Source organism: Moschus berezovskii, chromosome 2 (genome assembly GCF_049115385.1).
Source record: "Moschus berezovskii isolate FMDL1 chromosome 2, NW_MosBer_1.0, whole genome shotgun sequence".
In the NCBI taxonomy this organism is placed as follows: Eukaryota; Metazoa; Chordata; class Mammalia; order Artiodactyla; family Moschidae; genus Moschus; species Moschus berezovskii.
The window spans coordinates 13,918,601-13,939,532 of NC_142461.1; the positions used below are offsets into that span (position 1 = coordinate 13,918,601).

At 52.2% G+C, this 20,932-nt stretch overlaps 1 protein-coding gene across 1 annotated transcript in view; it reads right to left on the reverse strand.

The window, feature by feature from the left end:
- Positions 1–349: 349 nt before the first annotated feature.
- Positions 350–20,932, reverse strand: part of NKAIN1 (sodium/potassium transporting ATPase interacting 1) — a 47,760-nt gene continuing 27,177 nt past the window's right edge. The window contains exons 2-7 of the mRNA XM_055398399.2: positions 8,473–8,610; positions 6,533–6,613; positions 5,106–5,303; positions 4,700–4,760; positions 4,062–4,143; positions 350–3,912 (exon numbers count right to left, since the gene is read on the reverse strand). Coding sequence (XP_055254374.1) covers positions 3,903–3,912; positions 4,062–4,143; positions 4,700–4,760; positions 5,106–5,303; positions 6,533–6,613; positions 8,473–8,610 — 570 coding nt within the window. The 3' untranslated portion in view covers positions 350–3,902. The remainder of the gene's footprint in view (positions 3,913–4,061; positions 4,144–4,699; positions 4,761–5,105; positions 5,304–6,532; positions 6,614–8,472; positions 8,611–20,932) is intronic.

Consider the following 20,932-nt stretch of genomic DNA (forward strand, 5'->3'; position numbering starts at 1 on the left):
GGGAAGGCAGGCTTAACTAGTTTCTAGAGTGATGAACAGGGACCAAGGGATGCCGAGTCCTGCAGTTCATGCTGATCGTGACTCTACTGCAGGGGCCATCCCAAGTTTATACACATAGAGCTCCTGGTCACACACATACCTCCAAGAACACACGTTTACACAGAGAAGAGAGAAACCCTAAACCTCTTTCAGACAAAACACTGCTTCCTGTTTCCCTCCTCCAACTCACTGTTTCAGCCCTGCCAGTTCTCGCTAAAGGACAATACTGAGTAACTTCTGCTGAAAGTTCTTTAATAGCTACCCTACCCGCCCCCCCCCCCCCGCCCCCCGACACCCACACCCTCCGAGTTTGACATTCTGATGCACTCTGGTTTGACATTCAGGGCTGCAGGATAGCGCTCCTTCCTTGTGGAAGGTAGAATAATGACCTCCTGCCTCCAGAAAGATGTTCACATTCTAATTTCTGGAAACTGTGAATGTGATAGATGGCAAAAGGGAGTCTGTAGATGGGATTAAAGACTTTGAGAGGCGGAAACTATCCTGGGCACAGATCCTTCTAAGTGGAGAAACTTTCCTGGCTGTGGTTAGAGATGTGATGATGGGAAAAGGATCAGAGAGCTGTGCTGTCACTGGCTTTGAAGAGGGAGGCCAAGAGCTAAGAAACGCAGGGAGCCTCTAGAAGCTAGAAAAGACAAGGACATGGACTCTCCCCTAGAGCCTCCAGAAGTGCAATCCTCCAGACATCTTAATTGTACCCCAGTGAGACCCATGATGGACTTCTAGTGAACTTTAAAGATAACAACAAATGTGTATTTCTTTAAGAGACTAAAGTTGTGATAATTTATGACAGCAATAGAAATCTAATACATTGCCCACTGAACCTTCCTCCAGCTAGCTCGTCTCTGGCCATTCTTACCGTGGACGCCACAGGCTTTCCTCCTTCCTGACTTTGCTCATGCTGTTAGCACCTATTAACAACTGCCTTTCATGCTAAACTGTCCTGAGCAGTGATCTCCTGCCATCAGCATCCACCCTCTTCCTGACCACTCCATGGGCTCCCCACTAGACAGAAACTCCTTGATTTATTTCCCTCTGACTCCACAACCAGGAGTGGTCCACAGAGGTTGGCATAGTGGACCTGGCATGCTTATGTGGAACCTCTGGTTCTTGGCCCTAACTGCAAGGTCACCTGGAGATCTTAAAAATCTCAGTTCTACCAAATCACTGTGGAAAAATGGGAGACAGCTCCACATGTGTTACTGGGAGATTTCCAAGAGTTAGGTTGAAAAAAGTAGAGTTGAAGAGTAAGTAACATATTTTACCATTTGTGTGAAAAGGGGGGAAAATTTATATAATTTAAAAAAATGGACTATCTTTGGAAAGATACAAAAAATAGGTGAAGAGTACATAGCCCCCTGAAATTTTCTGAATTCTGCGCCATTTATACGTATTACTTAATTACACACAAAATAAATGTTTAAAATTCAAAAGACTGATTCTTGCGGGATGGTCAGAAAAAGAGCCAGGATGTCCCAGTTGGGAGGCAGGAATCTGTCTAAAGCACTGTCTGCCAGTTTATTCCAAGTCAGCAACAGAATCATCAGAAGAGGCAGAGCCAAGATGCCAATGATATTTGAAAGCATAATCTTAAAATGCACTTAATCAGAAAAATAGAAAGCTCTCCAAGGGATTGTGAAGCCAGGTTTGGGAACCACTGATCTAATCCCCTCTGTGCATTTTATGGATCAGGAAAGACAGGGAGGATCATTTGCCCAAAGCCACAGAGCCAGCCAGAGGCACAGAGCAGTGTCCCAGGAATGTTTGATCATGACAGTGACATAGGTTCCCAACCTCTGCCCACCCTTCATACAAAGACTTTTCCCTTAGAAGACCCTGCTGACTCATGGGCAGGAGGACAGGAAGAGAGAAGAAAACACCGTCTTTAATCAACCCAGCTGCACAGAAATACCAGGGCAACACTCCCTGCCTTGCAAGGTCCCAGTGAGACGAAAACCTGGTCTCCTTGAAAAAAAAAAACACCATCTTATAAAAACAAAAGGCTTCAAAGCACCAGTGGCTAAACCTGCTGCGTAGAAAAGGGGTTCAGGGTGAGATGACAGCTGGCTGGGAGTGGGAGAAGAGAGGGCTGAAGGCAGGAGTTGGCCCAGGGGCAGAGCAGCAGCCAGGCCGGAGGGAACCGTCACCCTCTTGAGCTGCACCTGTAGCTGACCAGGGCTGATCTCAGGTCCTGTAGTGACCAAAGAAATGCCCAGGGTTGGCTCTTCAGCACAGACCTACACATGAGATGTTGGGGTGGGGTCCGAGTTCAGGATATTTTGGTCTTAGACAGGAGGGGATGGCAGATTAGAGCATGGAGAGTGAGGACTGGTCACCATGGAGGGGCTCAGGTGTACGACCGTCTGTACTTCCACCTGGTTCCCCCGGGCCTCACACCCTCCTTCCTAAGCCAGGGCCACTCCTGTTTCACAAACTGGAAGCTAAGGCCCGATTCTCCTGCCCTCAGATTCACCAGCCAGCACACGGGATGCAGGGTCCTCAGAGGTGTCTGAGGAGGGAGGTGCGGAGACTGAGCCCTTACGTCGACGTGCTCTTAAGGAAGAGTGCTGGCCCTCCAGACCCCTCTCCCCAGTGGCACCCCTCCCCCATTCTGCCTCTCTGGAACAACTTCTGGGGTTGTTAGAAGTTGCTTCTGGACACCGATGAGATCATGAACGCTGGTGATCTTTCAACACTGGTGGCCGGGCAGCACAGTTGAGCCCTTTTCCATGCTGGAACCACTGATCTTTCATCAGATGAAGTGGATGGCGTCCTTAGAGGTTGGCAAAATTGCTGAGGGGGTGAGGGGTCATGGGTGCAGCAGCCTCAGGGACCTGGAAGGGAGTAGGGCAATGGGGTTGTGTCCCCTCTTTGTTAGAGAAAGCTCAAAAGCTTTGCCAAGGGTGGGCAGAGGCCAAATCTAAGAAGGCTTCCCTGTAGGTCAGGCTGAATGCAGGGCTCTGGGATCCGTCTATCCCGTTTCCAACAAGAGAACGGGTATATTGCTTTAAGAGAGGCGTTGGCAAGTGGTGGCGGTGGTATGTGAGAGTGGGGTATGCCATATGGGTTCTAGAGTGTCCAAGTTGGAAAGGGGCTTGGAAATGGAATTCAGAAACTGGACACTGGGTTTTGGAGTCCGAAACTACAGATGATACACTGTGTTCAAGGTCTGCCTCCACCAAAAGCCCAGCTGTGTGACCTGAAGCAAATTGCTTTACATCTCTGGGACTCAGTTTCCATATTTTCAAAATGGGGATTATAGCAAAATCCCAGTATAGTCAAGAGAATTGCGAGTCAAATGAAAAGGCTAGAAAGAGCTCCATTTACTAAGGGATTATTTTAATTATTTGAGGTGAGAAGCTAAGGCCCAGAGAAGACAAGGGCTTTGCCAGATGTCACACAGAGTGAGTGATGGAGCTGCGATTAGACCCCGGGACTCCTCCTCTTCATGGTTCGGGGGAACTTTCCCCAGGGCTGGTGAACAAATGTGGCGAGATGGGGTGTGTGTGTCTCTCCTGCCCTTTCCCTCTGGACAGGGGACAGGATGCTGGGGGAAGAAGGGAGAAAGGGGAGGCTGGAGAAGGGCGGGGGGGTCTCCCGCACACATCAAGGCTGAGATTAAAAAAAAAAAAAAACCCCGCGATTCTCCCCGCCCCACCCGGCTCCCCGCCCCACCCCTCAAGTCCAGGCTGTTGAGGGCCAAGTCCAAGTCCGCTTCAGACCCAGATCCAGCCGGCTCAGGCTGCAGTCAGTCAGGGAGCCGCCAGGGGGCGCGCCTGCCATTTTGGCCAGAGCTCGCGGCAGCGGCCGTCAGTCTAGCCGCCCGGGTGGGCGTGGGGCAAACGCTACCCAGACCTGCAAGAAACAAAAACCAGTTAGGGAAGCGGACCACTGAATAGGGAGGCGGAGAGATCCGCCTGCCCTCTCCGCTCCCCCCACCCCTTCTTTCTCCTACACTAATGCCCGGGTCCCTCCACCCGACACGGCTCCGCGCCATGACTCACGTGTACAGAGGCTGCAGTTGTAAATGCGACGTCTTCTGGGGCGCCTGGTATCCGTAGGAGTCAAAACCGCCGATGAAATCGACTGCGGAAGGGGAGATGGCACGTGGTTAGAGAGATGGTCCTGTGGATAGGCGAGGTGATGGGAGCCTGGGTCTTGAAAGGGGGGAACCTGAGTCGAGATCCGGTACAGGGCCTGAGGGGTTGAGCTTTGCTGTAACATCCCGAGGGATGGGCCAAGGCCTGAGATAGAGAGCTGGAGCGTAGATGCGGAGGGCTGTCGTTTGAGGGAAAAGGCTGGGGGGTGGGGGTGGGGGAACCCCAGCAGGGAGGCAAGACCTTCCGGGGGTTGGAGTGGGACGAACTGGGAATGGGTGGTGGTTGACTGGAGTGAGGCTGTGGACTCTCCGGGGGGACAGGACAGGGCCTAAGGGGCGGGTAGTGGGGCAGTGCCTTGGCTTGGGCACCTCTGGGTCCTCATCCAGAATGGGCCGGCTATGCAGATCCCCACCCAGCCTAGTCTCTTCTTCCCCAGCCCCAAGAGGGACCCCTTAACTGACCCAGGACTCCCTCCCGCTCGGGCCCCTGTCCAGGGTGCTGACGGCGTGGGGTCCCCACTTCCCTAGGGGCTCCGCACTCACAGCTGTCCTCCTCTTCCAGGAATACTTTGCTCACGTAGCAGGCGAACACGAAGCCGAACAGCTGGGGGAGGACACAGCGCATCAGAAAGAGAGGGAGGAGTGGGAAGCTCTTTCTTCACCCCCTGCCTGGCCCTGCCCACCCTGGCTGGAGGGGCCAAATGTGCTGAGAGGAAGGCAAACCCATAACAACTTCCCAAGTTTAATGACTGTGCCTTAAACTTAATATACTTGGTTCTGTTCTCCGTTCTGGGTGTGACTTTGAACAAGTGATTATTTTACCTCTTTGTTTCTCCGGTTGGACCTGGGCGATATCTTACTGGCTTGTTAAGAGGAAAGAGGGTTATGTAACTTTCTGTGTGTTAGTGCCAAGGGCAGGGCTGGGATGGGCAGGGGGACAGAAACTCACAGCCAAGAAGATCTGCAGGGCACTGCTAAGTGCTTCAATGTAGGGGTAGTCAAGCAGGCAGCCGGTAACTGAGATGACATGGTGGTCCTCCAGGGCCAGGCGGGAGTTCAGGACAGGTGTCACCAGGCAGCCTGGCCCGTTCTCCATCCACCAGGAGCGGTGCAGGGATGTGTTGAAGGTCATGATGAAGTCCCGGTCCTAGGGGCAGAGGGGCCTAGGATACTGAGCTGGGGGGAGGGTGAAGATCCTTCCCAGGTTCCAGGAGACCTTATATAAATGTCTACTTCACACCTGGGTTATAACAGCTTCCCTTCCTGGCTTGATTTATGAGAGGTATGGTCTGCATCTGCAAATCTACATTTTGCCAGTAGGTGGCGCTAGATGATCATGCCGGACTGCTACAGCCCCACAGGAGCCTCGGAATTTCAGGGCTGGAGAGGATATTAATGGTGACCGGTTCCCCTTTTCCAGCTGTTAGTGAAATCCCCAATACAGACCTTCTTCACAGCTCATTCAGCCTCTCCACTGCTCCCTGTGTGTGGCCCTGGGCAGACCTCTCCTCTCGTTAGTCCTCGGTTTCCTCTTTTGAAATGGAGAAGGGGCTGGCCTAGATCAGTTCTCACCCACGTGTGCATCTCTGTGCTTCTCAATCCAGTCACTCACAGGGTCCATTAGCAAACATTCGCTGCATGCCCACTGGCTGCCAAGCCTGAGATGTGCGATCTCCCTCCGCAACCACATGAAATTGGAGTTTCTATTACCTGCACTTACTAGATGAGGAAACCGACGGTCAGAGAGGGTAAGCCGCCTGCCCAGGGTCACACGGCTAGGAAACGTTTGAGCTGGGGTTTAAATCCAGCTACAGTACGAAGCCAAGCGCTCTCATTCATATACTTTGCCTCCTTTCCATCTAAAACTAGGAGTTGTGGCCTCTGGATTAGTTCTTCTCCAAGTTAAATACTCCACTTTCTTCAACAGTTCTCCACGTGACATGGTCTGTTCAGTCTTCCCAGAACAGACTCTACTACCTAGTCTCTCATCTGAAAAATATCGGTCAGAACTGGACTCAAATCTTCATGGTCTAAGCCATACAAAGCATGTTGCGTGTTCACTTCTTTTGCACTGAACGTGTGTGAAGCCTAAGAGGAGATTTCTGGGTCATGACATATTGATGGCTTCTTCTGAGACCGTGACCAACCGGAACCCCAACCCATCTTCACTCAGACCGCCCTTCAGCGTCATCATTTGTTCCTGAGAAGTACAGAGGAGGCCAGAAACGAAAATGTAGGGGTGGGGGGAGCACAGATGGCTCCAATGTGTAGAGAGTGTTCTCTTTAGCAGATGACACCCCAGACCCACACCACAGGAGCCCTCGGGGCAGGGGATGCCAGGCTTTGCCCTCTGACAATGCCAGGCCCTAGGCTTACCTGGGACAGCTGTCCAACCTCCAAATAGAAGCAGATGATAAATGCATTCCAGCCAACCCAGAGCACCAGCCAGGCTGCATACTGGGGAAAGCAGAGGAGGGGGGTCAGGGCAGGGCCTGGGGGAGTGGGGAGGGGGCGGGTCAATGGACTAAAGAGACCTCTGCAGGGGAAACTATGGCAATGCCTCACTCAGAGAGCACGTCTCAGTTTATAAATCATCTTACAACCAGGCTCTCTTACGAGAGCCCTGCAGGGAAAGCACCGTCTTTCTCTTTAAAGTTAAGCTGAGGCTCAGAGAAGAGGTTTATGTTTTCCAAGATCACACAGCTAGGAAGAGGTAGGGCTGGCATGCAAACCCAAGTCCTCTGGGAGGTAATCCTATCCACTCTGTAGAGAACAGCAGACACCAGGCGGCATCCTACATATGGCAAAGAACTAGAGAGGAGCTCGATGTTGTTGTTTAGTTGCTAAGTCGTGTCCGACTCTTTTGTGACCCCATGGACTGAATACGGAGCTTCTCTGTCCGTGGGATTTTTCAAGAATACTGGAGTGGGTTGCCATTTCCTCCTCTAGGGGATTTTCCCAACCCAGAGATCAAGCCCATATCTCTTACATATTCTGCATTAGCAGGTGGGTTCTTTGACCACTGAGCCACCTGGGAAGCCCAAGGAGCTGGATGATTTCCACCCAAATCCTATGCCTGTGATTCTAGTGGCAGCCTCCTGGCAGACAGTGCTGTTTACAGAGGTGCCTGGGGCATTCCTGAGGACTGGAGAGAAGAGTCCTCTTAGGTGAGGGAGAGCTTTGGAAGGGCCCTGTTCACCTGGTTTCTGGAACTGAGCCTGTGGGAGGTGGGGAAACTCACCCTACAATGAGGGTGAGTGGGCTCGGGGGTGGAAGGGTCATGAGATTACAAATCATCGGTATTTGAGGTGTCAGGCATTTATGAAGCAAACCTACCAAAGAGCCTTTTCCTTCAAGACAGGTGTGTGAATGGGTCATTGAGGAAGAGCAGCAGACGAGGATGAGACCAGCTGAAAACAGGAGTTTGATCTTCAAGGACCAGGACTTAGAAAGAGGGAGTAGGTGGGGGGAGCCAGGGACACAATGTATTCCTGGGACTGGGCGCAGGAGGCACTGGCCTCAGATCACACGAGCCTTTCTAGACCGCATGCTTGATGAACATCAAGGGACAAGAGCCAAGTCTTCCTGAAGCAACTTGAGAAACCAGACCAGACCAAGTGCACCCCTCACACGGACCTACTGGGGCAGCGTGGTGATGCAGCAGGAGCCTTTGCTCTGGCAGCGATGCTCTAACCCTGCCACTTATTAGCTGAGTGACTTAAGGAGGACTTGTCACCTTTCGGAGCCTCATGTCTTCATCTGGAAAATGAAGACAGTAAGATACACCTCGCAGGGCTGTCGTAAAGGTAAGTAAAGCTGGTGAAACTCTTGGCATGTGCCTGGCATATGGGAAAGTGAAGTGTGAAAGTGAAAGTCACTCAGTCGTGGCCGACTCTTTGCGACCCATGGACTATCCATGGAATTCTCCAGGCCAGAATACTGGAGTGGGTAGCCTATCGCTTCTCCAGGGGATCTTCCCAACCCAGAAATCAACCCGGGGTCTCCTGCATTGCAGGCGGATTCTTGACCAGCTGAGCTGTCAGGGAAGCTCTGGCACATGGGAAGCACTCACTCAAAGATACATCTGGTTAACAGTTGGACTTTTCTGTAGAAAATTCTTTAGGAAAGTACTAATCTTGTCTCCACTGAGCAAAGAAGCACTGGGATTTGGATATCAGCAGCCAGGCTGGAGCCAAGACTCAGGCAGGGGTCTAGGTGCCCCCGGTTGGGGGACAGCTCTGGCTGGAGAATGAGGTGGGAATGGATGGGCATGAGAAAGAGGGAGCTGGTCTGGGGAGGGGCCGAGCGAGCCATACCAGAATGAGGTACCGGGAGCGGTACTGCACGGTGCCAAAGATGCCCAGGATAACTGCCATGATGTGCAGGAAGTTGGCTAGGATCGGAGCCCACTGGTAGCCCAGGAAGTCAAAGATCTGCCGCTCCAGCGCAGCCACCTGTGGGAAAGAGCAGGCCGAGGCCACGTCACCCCCTAAAGGAGGAAGACGGGGCCTCCTCCTCAACCTTGTGGCGCAGGGGACACCAGTTACCAGGGTGATGAGGCTCCATGACCTGACTGGACACACGTCTCAAGGTCACCCCAGCCCTGGAGTACCCAAGAGGATGCTGGGAGGTAAGAACAAATTGGTGAGGATGAGAGGGGAATGGAGCCCTGGCGATCACTTTGGGGTGGGCTAATGGGAGACAGGAGCCAGGGTTCAGAACACCTTCCTCCCTGCCAAGAAGCCTCCCCGCCTGGCACCTGCAGCTTCCCTGGGGGGTGGGTCTTAGTGGAGTCAGGATTCAGACTGGCTCCTCTTAGCACTGGTCTAGGGATGAGCCATGGCCCTGGAGGACCCAGGCCTGCAGGACTGAGTCTCCTCATTTAAGGACCCCACTCTGGAGGTTGTCCTGTCCCAGGGGATCCATGGGCTGCAGAGAAAGGGATGTGTTTTCCTTTTTCTCCTCCTGCTTCCACACTGACTTTGTGCTCCTTGGCAGTGCCTTCCCACACTAACGCTTGTGTTCGGTCACACGACTCGCTTCATTCAATGAGATCTGAGCAAAGAGGAAGCAGGTGAAAAAGCTTGAAAAATGCTAGTGCATTGGAGCTTGCCCACTTTTTATACTGATAACACAGAGAACAACTTTTGAAAGAGCTGAAGCTCACCTCCAGGAGGACAAGAGGGCACGGGGAAAAGAACCAAGGCATCCCAGCCGACAGCCACATCCACACACAGGAGTGAGACCATACCAGATCACTCAGATGCTAGCCAACCCGCCAACAGAGCAAAGACATGGCACTAGTCCAGAGAACCTCCAGCTGACCCACAGAATTGTGAGCTAAATCCAGCGGTTGCTTTTGGTTTTTATTACTGTTTTTATATTTCCAGCCATGTTGTGCAGCTTGTGCGATCTTAGTTCCCCAAATCAGGGATTGAACCTGGGCCCATGGCAGTCAAAGCCCTGAGTCCTAACCACTGGACTGCCAGGGAACTCCCTAAAATGGTTGTTTTGCACCACTACATTTTGGAGGGATTTGTTAAGCAGCAGGAGGTAACTGGTATGGACTCAATCAACACTCTCTTTCCAGCAGCCCCTGATTCAACCTTTCAGCTGATACACTTAGGAACAAAGGTACCAAGGATACCAATGGTTACTGACCGTCCCATATCCCTTCTTCTGTTGACAGAACCTACCTCTTTGTTTTGGAAACTGCCTCCCAGACCCTCAGTCCACGTGTACTAATTTTTGTGGTGGGCTCGGGACCCAAGTCTAATTAAATAAGCAGCACACAGTGATCTGCTCAGGGATGGGCACTCACTCTGCGCTCTGCCCCTGAGAGTTGCCTGGATATTTGCTGGGGCATCAGGAGAGAGATGCTGCCTGTCTGCCAAGATACCCGGATGGGTGTAGTGTCAGCTGAGAGCTCCTGGGGACGGTCTTTGCCACCACGCAGGGGACAGCCTGCTGGAGGAGGAAGCCAGAGCTAAGGGACAGAGGGTGAGGAAAGAAGAGCGAACACACAAGGGGAGAGCCTGGGAGACCTTGTTTTGGGTCTGAGGATCTAGCCACGACTAAACGAATTCTCCCTCCTTGTACTGATTTCTGTCACTTATACCCAAGAGTCCTGACTACACAGGAGAGAGAAGAGAGTCTGTCGAGGTAGGGAGAGATAATCCTAATAAAATAAGATCCCAGAAGGCTTTTTCCTAGCCAGGAGCCAGGAGGAGGTGGAGGTGATGGTACCACACAGATGGTGAAGCTTGGGCAGAGGCCCAGGAAGCTGCAGGCCCAACCCTGGCATCCACTGACCTGGCACCAGCCTGCCTCTTGCTGGTGACTCCCCTCCCAGGGCTCTGCAGGCTGTAAAAAGCTTTCCAAGTTCATCTCTCATTGGATACTTCTTGGCAGAAAGGCACCGCTGAGATCATTATCTCAGAGGAAGGCAACAATGAGGCTCAGAGAGAGGAAGTGACTTGCCCAAGGTCACACAGCGGGTTGGTGGCAGAGCCAGGCAGACGTTCTGCCTTTCTCTACCTTCTGTCCCATCTTAGCACCAACACGCCACCTTTCCCGGTTGGCACTGGCTTGGGAGTTTAGACGTGTGGTTTCTGGTTGAGGTTCTAACACTGACTCCTGGTTTACGTGGGCAGGCTCCCTTCTCTGTGGGTCTTGGGCTCCTCTTTCATACACAGAGGCTGCCAGACTGAATTATCTAAGGGCCCTTCTGGTCTTGAATCCAGTGGCCTGCGCCCAGAGCTCCCGCCCCAATTCTGTTCTCCTTTCTACCCTGACCCTGCGAGGCCCAGGAGCCCTGGTGGTTTGAGGTCCAGATGGGTGTTCTAGACTCAGCTGGCATGGGATCCTAGAAATGAGATTGTGACAGAGTTGCCCAGGCTCATAGTGTCGCTGGGGAGACACCCTGCCTGGACACAACTACCTAAATCTGACACACCCCGACCCCGACCCTGGCCCTTGCTCAAAACCCTTATGTTCTCAGGGACCTCCCTGATGGAGTGAACACTCAACGCAGGTTCAAACTGCAGTTTGCTGTGTGACTCAGGACAAATTAATTCCCCTCGCCGAGCCTATTTCTTTCATTATAAATGGGGAAGACAGTAATTCCCCTAGGAAGTTGTGAGGATATGGAGACATCGGATAAACTATTAGACTTAATATATGGTAGTTAATTAATAGAAGACCTAACAGTCAAAGCTTCTTAGTTGGGCTTTGAGGGCTGTTAGGATCTGGCTCAACTCTTTATTCCAGGTCAGTTTCTGCCCCCAAGCAGATGAAATAACAGTTGAGGTTCCACTATCATTTCCCTTTTCCTATACCCAAGTCCTTCTCATTTTTCAAAATATAGCACAATTTTCTCCTTCCCTAGCAAGACTTCCTGCCTGGCCCAAAGGGACCTCTCTTTCCACTGAATATGGAGCACTAGCTGTTCTTGTCACTCTGAGCCATCCCTCCAGCCTTGCATCCACCACGCACCCACTCATTCATCAAACCATCCACATCCATTTTGTCATCCCTCCGACATCCGACAGGCCCTCATGCATCCAGGGTCCGTCATTCATTCACTCACAGAAGCTGAGTCTGTGTCAGGGCCTGTGCTGACGCTGGGATGCTGAAGTGAATATTTTGCAGCCCCTGCCCTTTGGGAACTCAGAGCCTAGGTGGGGAGATGGATGGAAAACCGGACAGTTACAGACCATTGTGATCAGTGTGATAACCCAGGCCTGGACGATGCTGCCTCCTCTGCCAAAGGTGATGCAGACATCAACTTAAATAAATATGTTAATTGAGATTCCATGTCTTATATATAAATCCCAATTCTAAAGCTGTTCTTTTTTACTCGAAAACCGAGTCAAAATACTCCAGAAGTCCTGCTTCCGCAGCACTGATATGCAGCTAATTAACAAGTAAAGATAAGAACAAAAAACAGGAGTATCTGCCCCATCTGGTTCCACCAGCTTAGAAACACTAGTCTGAGGCCTGCAGTGGGTGTAAATCATAACTGGCCTTGGAGTGTCCTTTTTCCTCTGATGAGAGGACTTGTGTGGAGACAACAGCAACCTATCCCTTTGCAAAAAGTTTAAGTGCATGCGCAGTGAGAGCGAAAAAATGACTTTGGGGAAATTGTGACCTGGTCAGCCCACAGGCCAGAGCAAGCTGGCTTCTTGGGTCTCCTCCGTGAGCTGGTATGAGGCTTCTGTGGGCAAGTGCTGCGGCCTCCCGCCAGATTTCCTGCCAGAGGGAGGCTGCCGACCACCTCTGTGGAGTGCTTTTTCTAAAGCACAAATCTGCTTGAGTCACTCTGTCATCCATGCAGCCCAGAGAGCCCGGGGTAATCCCTGCGGCCTCTGGGCCAGCCAACTCATGGATCGCCCAGGACCCCAGACAAGTAGGATGAGTGGTAACTGGCCCCAGAAGGGCAGACGAGATCCAGACCCCTCGGCCCCACAGCCTGTCTGGATCTGTCAGCGCCCACAGAGTAAGTCCCACTTTCCTGCCCGTCGCTCAGTCCTCTCTGCCCTTGATCTGAATGACCCTCTGTGCCGCTTCCTGACCCAGACCTCCCCGGCCTCCTTGCACGAGCCCCTCCACACCAGCGAGTGTCTCTCCAGCCTCAGTGCCTTTGCTAAGGGGTCCCCCACCCCCCCATACATTGCACCCAAGGGCCCTGCTTCTCTGTAGTCTTCTCAGTGACCCTGTTTCTCTTCTCTCATCTCCTGCTCCTCGGGCCCAAAGGTGGGGTCCTGGGGTCCCCACACTGCCCGGCAGAACTGTCCAGCCCTGTGGCTGTCCCACCCTCATCCACGGCTGGCTTCATCATCCACTCCAGGTCAGGTCTGTTCCTTGAAGATGATTCCTTGATCCCTGCATCACCCTGGTTGACTGTAACATCGGGGGGCACCCCCTCCAGCACCCCAACCTCTCAGCCTCTCAAGGCCTCTCCCATGACCCAGGCTTCCATTCTTCCTTGTCCACGGACACCTCTTGGGCTGGGTCATCACCCGTAACTGCCATGCTTTCCAAAGTCACCTATTCCTGAGCCCCTCTCGGACCGCCCCAGCTTCTTTCCAACAGCCTTCACGACGACGAGCCCAGCCCAGGGTGCCAGCTCCCCAGCCCTCTCCTCACTTCACATCCTAACTCAGCCTGCTGGGATCACGGGGCCTCACTTCACCATCAGCGAACCCAAACTCTCATACTCCTCTGCCTTTTCATCACGAATGTCAGGAAAAGCCCACTCCTGGATAAACCCAATTAATAGTTTTCTTAGTTCTTGAAAAGCAGCCAAGCATTGCTGCAGTCACTCCCCGGGGCAGACTGGGGCCCCTGGAGATCTGGAATCATCGACTCCAAGAAGCTCCCTGGGGAACTCACTCTCCCTGATGATATTCATCACTGTCCTCCACCTCCCGGGTGTCCTTCACCCCTTCTCTGGGTGAAGACCTGGTCTCCTTCACCCCCACCTCCCGTACTTGAGGCTCCAGCCCTCCTCCCACCCAAGGCCAACGCCTCCTCCTGCACTCTGAACTCTCTCCTCTACCTTCTCAGGAGCCCACATCATCCACAATCTCAAGCCTCTTCTATTAAAAAAAACAACCCGTTTCCCCTCCAGCTAATGCCTTATTTATCCCAACTTTCTCACATCCAAAGCTGATTAAATGTCTTCACAGCCTTCTTGCCACTCACTCCCCCACCCACCTTCTATAACAATTTGGTCTGGGAAATTAGGAGCAGAGCTGGGTTAGAACCCTGGTGCCACTGGTTTTTCTACAACCCTGGGCAAGTCACTGAACCTCCCTGTACCTCAGTTTTCTCGTCAGCAAAATGGGTATGTTTCACAGTACCTTCCTCATCCGGTCGTGAGGAGAGTCAGCACCATGTGAGATTATATTCCATTGCAGAACTCGCCATCCTCCCCGCCCCCGCTTAATTTTTTTCCATGGCACTTTTTACTGACTAACATACCATTCACTCCTTATTTACCGTCTCCTGTATTAGACAGCACACTTCACGAGCAGGGATGTTCACTGCTGCGTTTCCAGCGGCAAGAGCCATGCCTGGCACACACGTCCTCCACTCCCAGACCTGACTATGGTGCAGCCCAGCCCCTCCTCACACCCTACGTGTCCCAGCAAATGCGTGCCCTGACCTCCCGCCAGCTTCAGTCCTTTAAGCCTCCAGCCCCTTTATAACCAAGTACCCACTGGATGGTTCATCATGAACTCAACATGCCCACACCTGGTCCGTTTCCAGGGATGTGGGCCCCATGAGGTGTCCAGCTGCATGAGCTAGAAAGTTAAGCTTTGCCCCAGTCTCTTGCTCACCTGCATGCCCAGTCTGTCATCGTCCCGGCTCTCTGATCTTCCGAATCTCTCACATCTGCCCATTTTCCTCCCTCCACCCTCTCTCACCTGGCCGATTGCAATACCAGCCCCCAGGCCTCTTCAAGCCTAACCTACCCCTCTTTCCAGAGTGAAGCCTCCACCAGGCTCCCCTGCTGCCCCTCCTCCGGCCCTGAGTGCCCCACCCCCATCCCTGATTATTTATTTATCGGGTAGCTGCCAGCTGAGGGGGATGCAGTTGCCATGGGAACCTTCAGCCCCGAGTCAGGGCTGCCTCTGTTCTCAGTAGGATGCTCTTGTCTGTCTAGACGCCAACCCCAGGAGCCCCACACCAGGTGGGGGACTGGGGGCTGAGGGGTGAAGAATGTGTAATGCAGATGGGCCCACCCCAGCCCAGGAAACTAGCCGGGGGAGAGGGCAGTGAGAGGGCTAAGCCTGGGGCAACAGAACCCCATCAGAAGTCTCTTGTGCCCAAGCCCTTGCCAGCCAGTTCTGCAAGTCAACCAAAATTCTAGCCATGTCACCAGGGGACTTAGATACAGAAGTCAGGTTGTCTGGGGAAACAATGAGGAAGGGGACCCTGAAGTTCCTGGAGAACAGTTTGGTCCAATCTGGTCTCCTTTATTGACTTCATTTTATTAATTTTTTTCCTTTACTGACTTTAGTTCACAGAGATGCTCAGGTGGGAAGAGCTCACCACTGGGGGCTCTAGGCAGACCAGAGTTCCATTCCCAGATCAGTCCCTGACTCATTATGTGACCTTGGGCAAGTTACTCCCTCTTTCTGAGCCAGCCTGTTTGCTCACTGGGAAAATGCCCTGAGGATTCCGGACAGTGCATGTGAAGCTCTAGAGCGGGTGCCTGGTACACAGTTGGTGCTTAGGACATGGCAGCAGCCTTAGATGCATCCCCAAACTCAAGCCTCCCTTTTCCCAATGGATTTCTGAGGCAGCTGACAAAATTAAAGTCGACTCAGCTCCTCATCCGTGAAATGAGGTAGTGGGACTGAAGCCACAGATGGCAGAGCTGGAAGGACCCCTGGAGACCCGCTAGTCCAACCCCTCATTAGAGAGGTGAGCAAACTGACAGCAGAGAAGGGCAGTGACTTGTCTAAGGGGAGGGTCTTCTCTCTTTCTCTGAGCTCTGTCTCAGAGCTCAGGGGTGGACCCCCTCTCCAGGGTCCATCTGGCGTCCATAGCCATTTGAGCGTGAGTCAAAATAAACACCCAGCAAGAGATTAGAAAGAGTACAGCCAACGGAGACCAGGTAGTCTCTGGCAGGGTCAGGGAAGACGGGCCTAAAAAGGACTCAATTCATCCGACAAGTATTTATTGAGCACCTACTATGTGCCAGGCACAATGCAGGGTATTTGGTGATAAGCAAGCTAGCATGGCTTTGGCTTCAGAGAATCCAAGCCTAGAAATCAGATACCACAGTCCTCTGGGAGCTGAGGATGGAGGCTTCTCTGCCTGGTTTCCCACCCATTGCGTGTAGTGACTTGTGGGGAATTCCTCCTACCCGTAATACACACTCTCTCTCCCTTTCTTTGCTCTGGCCCAGCCTGGAACCTCCTGGAAAATGTCCAAGGCTATCACTGTTAAGTGAAAAGAAAAAAAAAAAGAGCTGCAGAACAATATGATTCCATTTATGTTTAAAAACAAAAAAAACAAAAAGAAGACAGATCCAAGATGTGTGTGACTGTAAATGCCGAATCAAGAGCCAGGGAAACATACAACAAATGGTTATGAGAAGTTCTCCCTAGGGAGTGGGAAAGGGGAGACTTTTACTTTTCAATACACAACACTTTTGGATTTCTGAGATGTTTTACAACAAAGCTACAATTTTTCTAAAAGTTAAGAGAAAATGTTGTAAGATGTTGTTGATTTATCGCAAGACTATGTGGAAGAGCGCCTGGATGGCTCAGGATCTGAGATCTCCTGTGACGGGAACGTGCTTTGGGACCAAGGGCAAAACTCCTCTGGGCTCATTGTTCTCATCTGCACTGTGGGGGCCACTCCAGCTCCAGGTTACCAATTAGGCCTGCTGTTGCTGCAGCCTACCTGCCTGCAAGGGGACAGGCCTTGGGATCCTGGGACCTCTGCTCAGAGCCTCATGGCTCTTTTTTCCTAGAAGATGGTTTTGCCAGTCTCTGGTACAACCTGTCTCTCTAGGTTCTGCCGGGGTCATCACAGCCCTCTCCCAGAGCCCTAGTGTGGCCACCTTGATATGAAGGTTCCCCTCTTACTCGGCAGGCTCAGAGCAGTCGTCTTGAGTCTCCTGAAGTGTCTCAGACAGGATGTGGCAGAGCTCAGATCTGAGTTCTTATCTCTATCTCCACTGTTCTTCCTACCCGCCAGACATCTCTCCAGACAGCCAAGGTCATATGAAGGGACAGAGCAGAGGTGGGGACAGAATCTGCTCTGCTCTGATGAGCCACCCAGCCCAGCCTCCCATGGGCAGCGAAGTAACAGCTGATGTTTATTAACTTCCTACTAGTGCCAGGCACTGTTCTGAGCACTTCACATCAGCTCATTCACTCATTCTGCCAACGGTTCTTGAGTGTCCTTTGTGGGCTGAGTGCTGACAGCTCAGTGGTTGAGTCCACAGGGCCCAGTTCCTTTCCTCACTGGATAAGACACCTTCCCCTCCTCAGGACAGATACCAGAACACCCAGTCCAGGCCAGGGAGCAAGGGAAGCTGGAGGGGGCAAGAAGAGGAGACGCTCTTTCCCACAAGAAAACTAGGGACTTCGCTGGTGGTTCAGGGTTAGGACTTTGCACTTTCACAGCCGAGGGCCCAGGTTCAATCCCTGATTGGTGAACTAAGATTCCACAAGCTGTGCAGTGTGGAAGAAAAAACAAAACAAAATACAAAGAAATCCCTCACCAAAACTAAACTAACCCCTCCCAATGGGTCTTAGAATTGTACAGCCACTTATTGAGTACCTACTGTATACGGCCCCTCATACTCAAGTCACATCGCTATTTTTTTTTGGCTGTGCCACATGGCTTGCAGGTCAGTGCAGAGTCCTAACCACTGGACCAATTGGGAAGTCCCAGGCCACATCTCTTAATATGACCTCTCCTGAGAGATGAGGAAACTGAGGCTCAGGGAAGCCAAGGGGCTTACCCATGGTCACACGGGAGAACTGAGTCTGCAAATGTCTGCTGGGGCGGAGCCCTTACAGAACTCCACCACGTGGTTCTTGGAGACTGGGATATTCACCCCTACAGCCCCGCGCCTTCTGCTCTCAAGGGGTAACCTCCGTTCCCCCCAGTGCTGCGCCCTCTTCTCAGGACAGCTCCCCAGCCTCCAAGCCCCCAGACTGCCATCCTTCTGTCCTCAAACCCACCTGCTGTGGCCCAGCCCCCTTCCTCATCTGGGCCTGGAGGAGCCAGGGAGCAGCTGGTCACTACCTTCCACATAATTAGCCCTCGGAGACCACACTTAGAGCTGTTAGAGAGGCCCTGGACTGTCTCAGCGGGCTCATCTGGCCAGTCCTGAACTGTCCTGAGGCAGCGGCTGGGGCTTGGCCTCTGTCTCCATGGCAACACCGTCCCCTCATCCCAGTGACTGCTGACCTATCCCCAGCTGGGGGGCTCCTCAGGCCCCTTCTGGGCAGATCTATCCCCCTATACCTCTGAGCTGGCAGCTACATAAGAACAGGCCTTGAAGAGGCCTAATTAGCATCCATCTACATTAATTTGCATAACCCTTGGGCCTAGCAGCCCAGGGTGATACCAAGGTCAGTCTAAAATCAAAGGGTCCCTCTATCTCATGGGGTGCCTAACTCCTCATTGACCATCTGGTCCAAACTCACAGGCGTCAGAGTGGGAGGTGGTGTGGACAGTGCAGAGAAAGACCTTCAGACCAGTGACTCAGTCTCCTCCTCTGTAGAATGGGCACAAGGTGCCTACTTGACAGCAGCATTGAGAAAATCAAGGGGTATTCTAGATTCCCAGTGGTAAAGAACCCACCTGCCAATGCAGAAGATGTAAGAGATGTGGGTTTGACCCCTGGATGGGGAAGATCCCCTGGAGGAGAGCATGGCCACCAACTCCAGTATTCTTGCCTGGAGACTCCCAGGACACAAGAGACTGGAAGACTATAGTCCAAAGGGTCGAAAAGAGCCAGACACGACTGAAGCGACTTAGCGTGCACACACATTTGTAAATTCATTCCCAAGTTCAGGCCTTGCCCCACTCCTCCAACCTCCAATCTCCAGTCCTGGCACTCTGCTTTCTGCTTGTGGGCATACCCTTCTTATAGGCCCAGAAAAGCCCACAAGTCTGCCCTCTCCCAGGAGGCTCCTTTTACCAGGCCCTCCCTACCCCGAATTTCTTGGTCTTGGCAAGAGTGAATTAGACCTTGTAGGCTACCAGCTTTGGCCTTTCAGCAACAACACCTCTGGGCTTTGACCTGGCTGGTGCACAGCTGGGAAGCAGGGCAGCAAAGGGCATCTGGCCTGGCCCGGGCCCCTGGCACCACCACTCCAGTGTACCCTTGGGAAAACCATGCAAGGCAATTCAGGGCATGCTCTGGAGTCACACTACTTGGGTTTATCTGCCATGTGAGCCTGAGTCTCCCCATCTGTAAAATGGGGATACCAAGCCTCTGCACTTTTTGGACTTGCGAAAATGAAATGAGATAACGTATGTCAAGTGCCGGTTAATCAGCACTCCACAAATGTTAACTGTTTTTATTAAAATAATGACAAATGAGAAAGAAACTTGAGACCACCTGGAGGGTTAAAGAAGGGTTTACAGAGGTGATACTTAAATTCGGCCTTGGACTTCCCTGGTGGTCCAGCGGGGCGGTTTGACTCCTGGCCCAGAAAGAACCCACAAGCCTGCACGCCACAACTTAAGAGTAGCCCTCGCTCGGCACATACCAGAGAAAGCCTTCGCACAGCAACAAAGACCCAGCACAGCCAAAAAGAAATACATTAAAAAAAAAAAAATGGCCTTGGACTTAAAAAAAACCCAAAAAACTTCAAATCCTCCGGACGTCCCTCAAAAGGACACACAGTAAATTATGACATCTCCCTAAGATGAAACCAACACAGACATTACAACGGGGTGTGGAAAGAGGGTCAAGCTGCGTGGTGTGAAAAGGCTGCAGGCCCACCTGAGAAGCATGATCCTTCCTTCTTTCTTTTGGCTGTGCCGAGAGGCAGGAGAGATCTTAGTTCCTGACCAGGGATCAAACCTGTGCCCCCTGCAGTGGAAGTGCAGAGGCCTAACCACTGAACCACCAGGGAATTCCCAGCAGGACCCAAATTTCGTGCAGAAGAAAGGAAAAGAATCATCAAACTGTTAACTCTGGAGACTGGAACTGGAGGGGGGTCTTTGAGAGTCCACTAGAGAGATTTCTGTAAGGTTGCTACATTGATGAGCAATGCTTTGATAAGAAAGGAAAATAAAGAAGAAATCACCAGCGGATGAAAGAGCATGGGCAAAACCCCCCAGGTGTGGGTGGGGTGATCACCATCCTGAATGGCCTGGGGCTGTGGAGTTTCTCCAGGTCCAACACTTGAGAGGATAAACCCCAAAGTCCCAGGCAAACTGGGACAAGTTAGTCACCCCAGATGTGGAAGGGTGTGGACCACCTGAGGGCTTGGAGCAGCTCTGCATGGATGAAGTGAGAGAGGCAGGGTGGGAACAGCTGCAGCTGGGCCTCAGACCCAGAGCTTTATCCCACTGGCCCCAGGAGCCAGGGAAGGTTTGATTGGGTTAGCCAGGGCTTCCCTGGTGGCTCAGATGGTAAAAAAATCTGCCTGCAATGCCGGAGACTCGGGTTTGATCCCTGGATTGGGAAGATCCCCTGGAAAAAGGGAATAGCAACCCACTCCAGTATTCTTGCCTGAAGGATTCCATGGACAGAGGTAGAATCCATGGATGGATGCTCCCTGTCTGGGGAAGGGGGCTGGAGATGGGCAATCTGATGAAGACATCGAGGCCTTCTTCAGATGGCGGAAGGCAGGAGTCAGAATCCCTCTCCATGCTTGGAGACTCCCTCCTAGGGCTCCCACCTTCTTGGAGATGCCCCCTCTACCTCTGCCCCATTCCCATGTCCAAACTGTCAGCACATCCCCAGTGCCATTCCTCAGCAGGCTTCAGAGTGGGGAGTGAAGGCCTGGGAGGGGGGCGACCTCCATAGAGAATCTGGGGAGTAGGGGAAGACAACCCAGACATAAAAAATCCACCATAAACCAGGCTCTCCCAGGACATGGCTGCTATAGACAAATGGACATTTGGATAAATATAAAGGTGATTAATCAGATTCTCCCCATTAAGTACAATGAACGATACCATATTATTAAGTCAAAAACTCACGGTAGAAAGCACATTAATGAAGATGACACTTAGGCAGTGAGAATTAATTAATTAAGGAGGTGTAGAGGATCTCACTTGGAG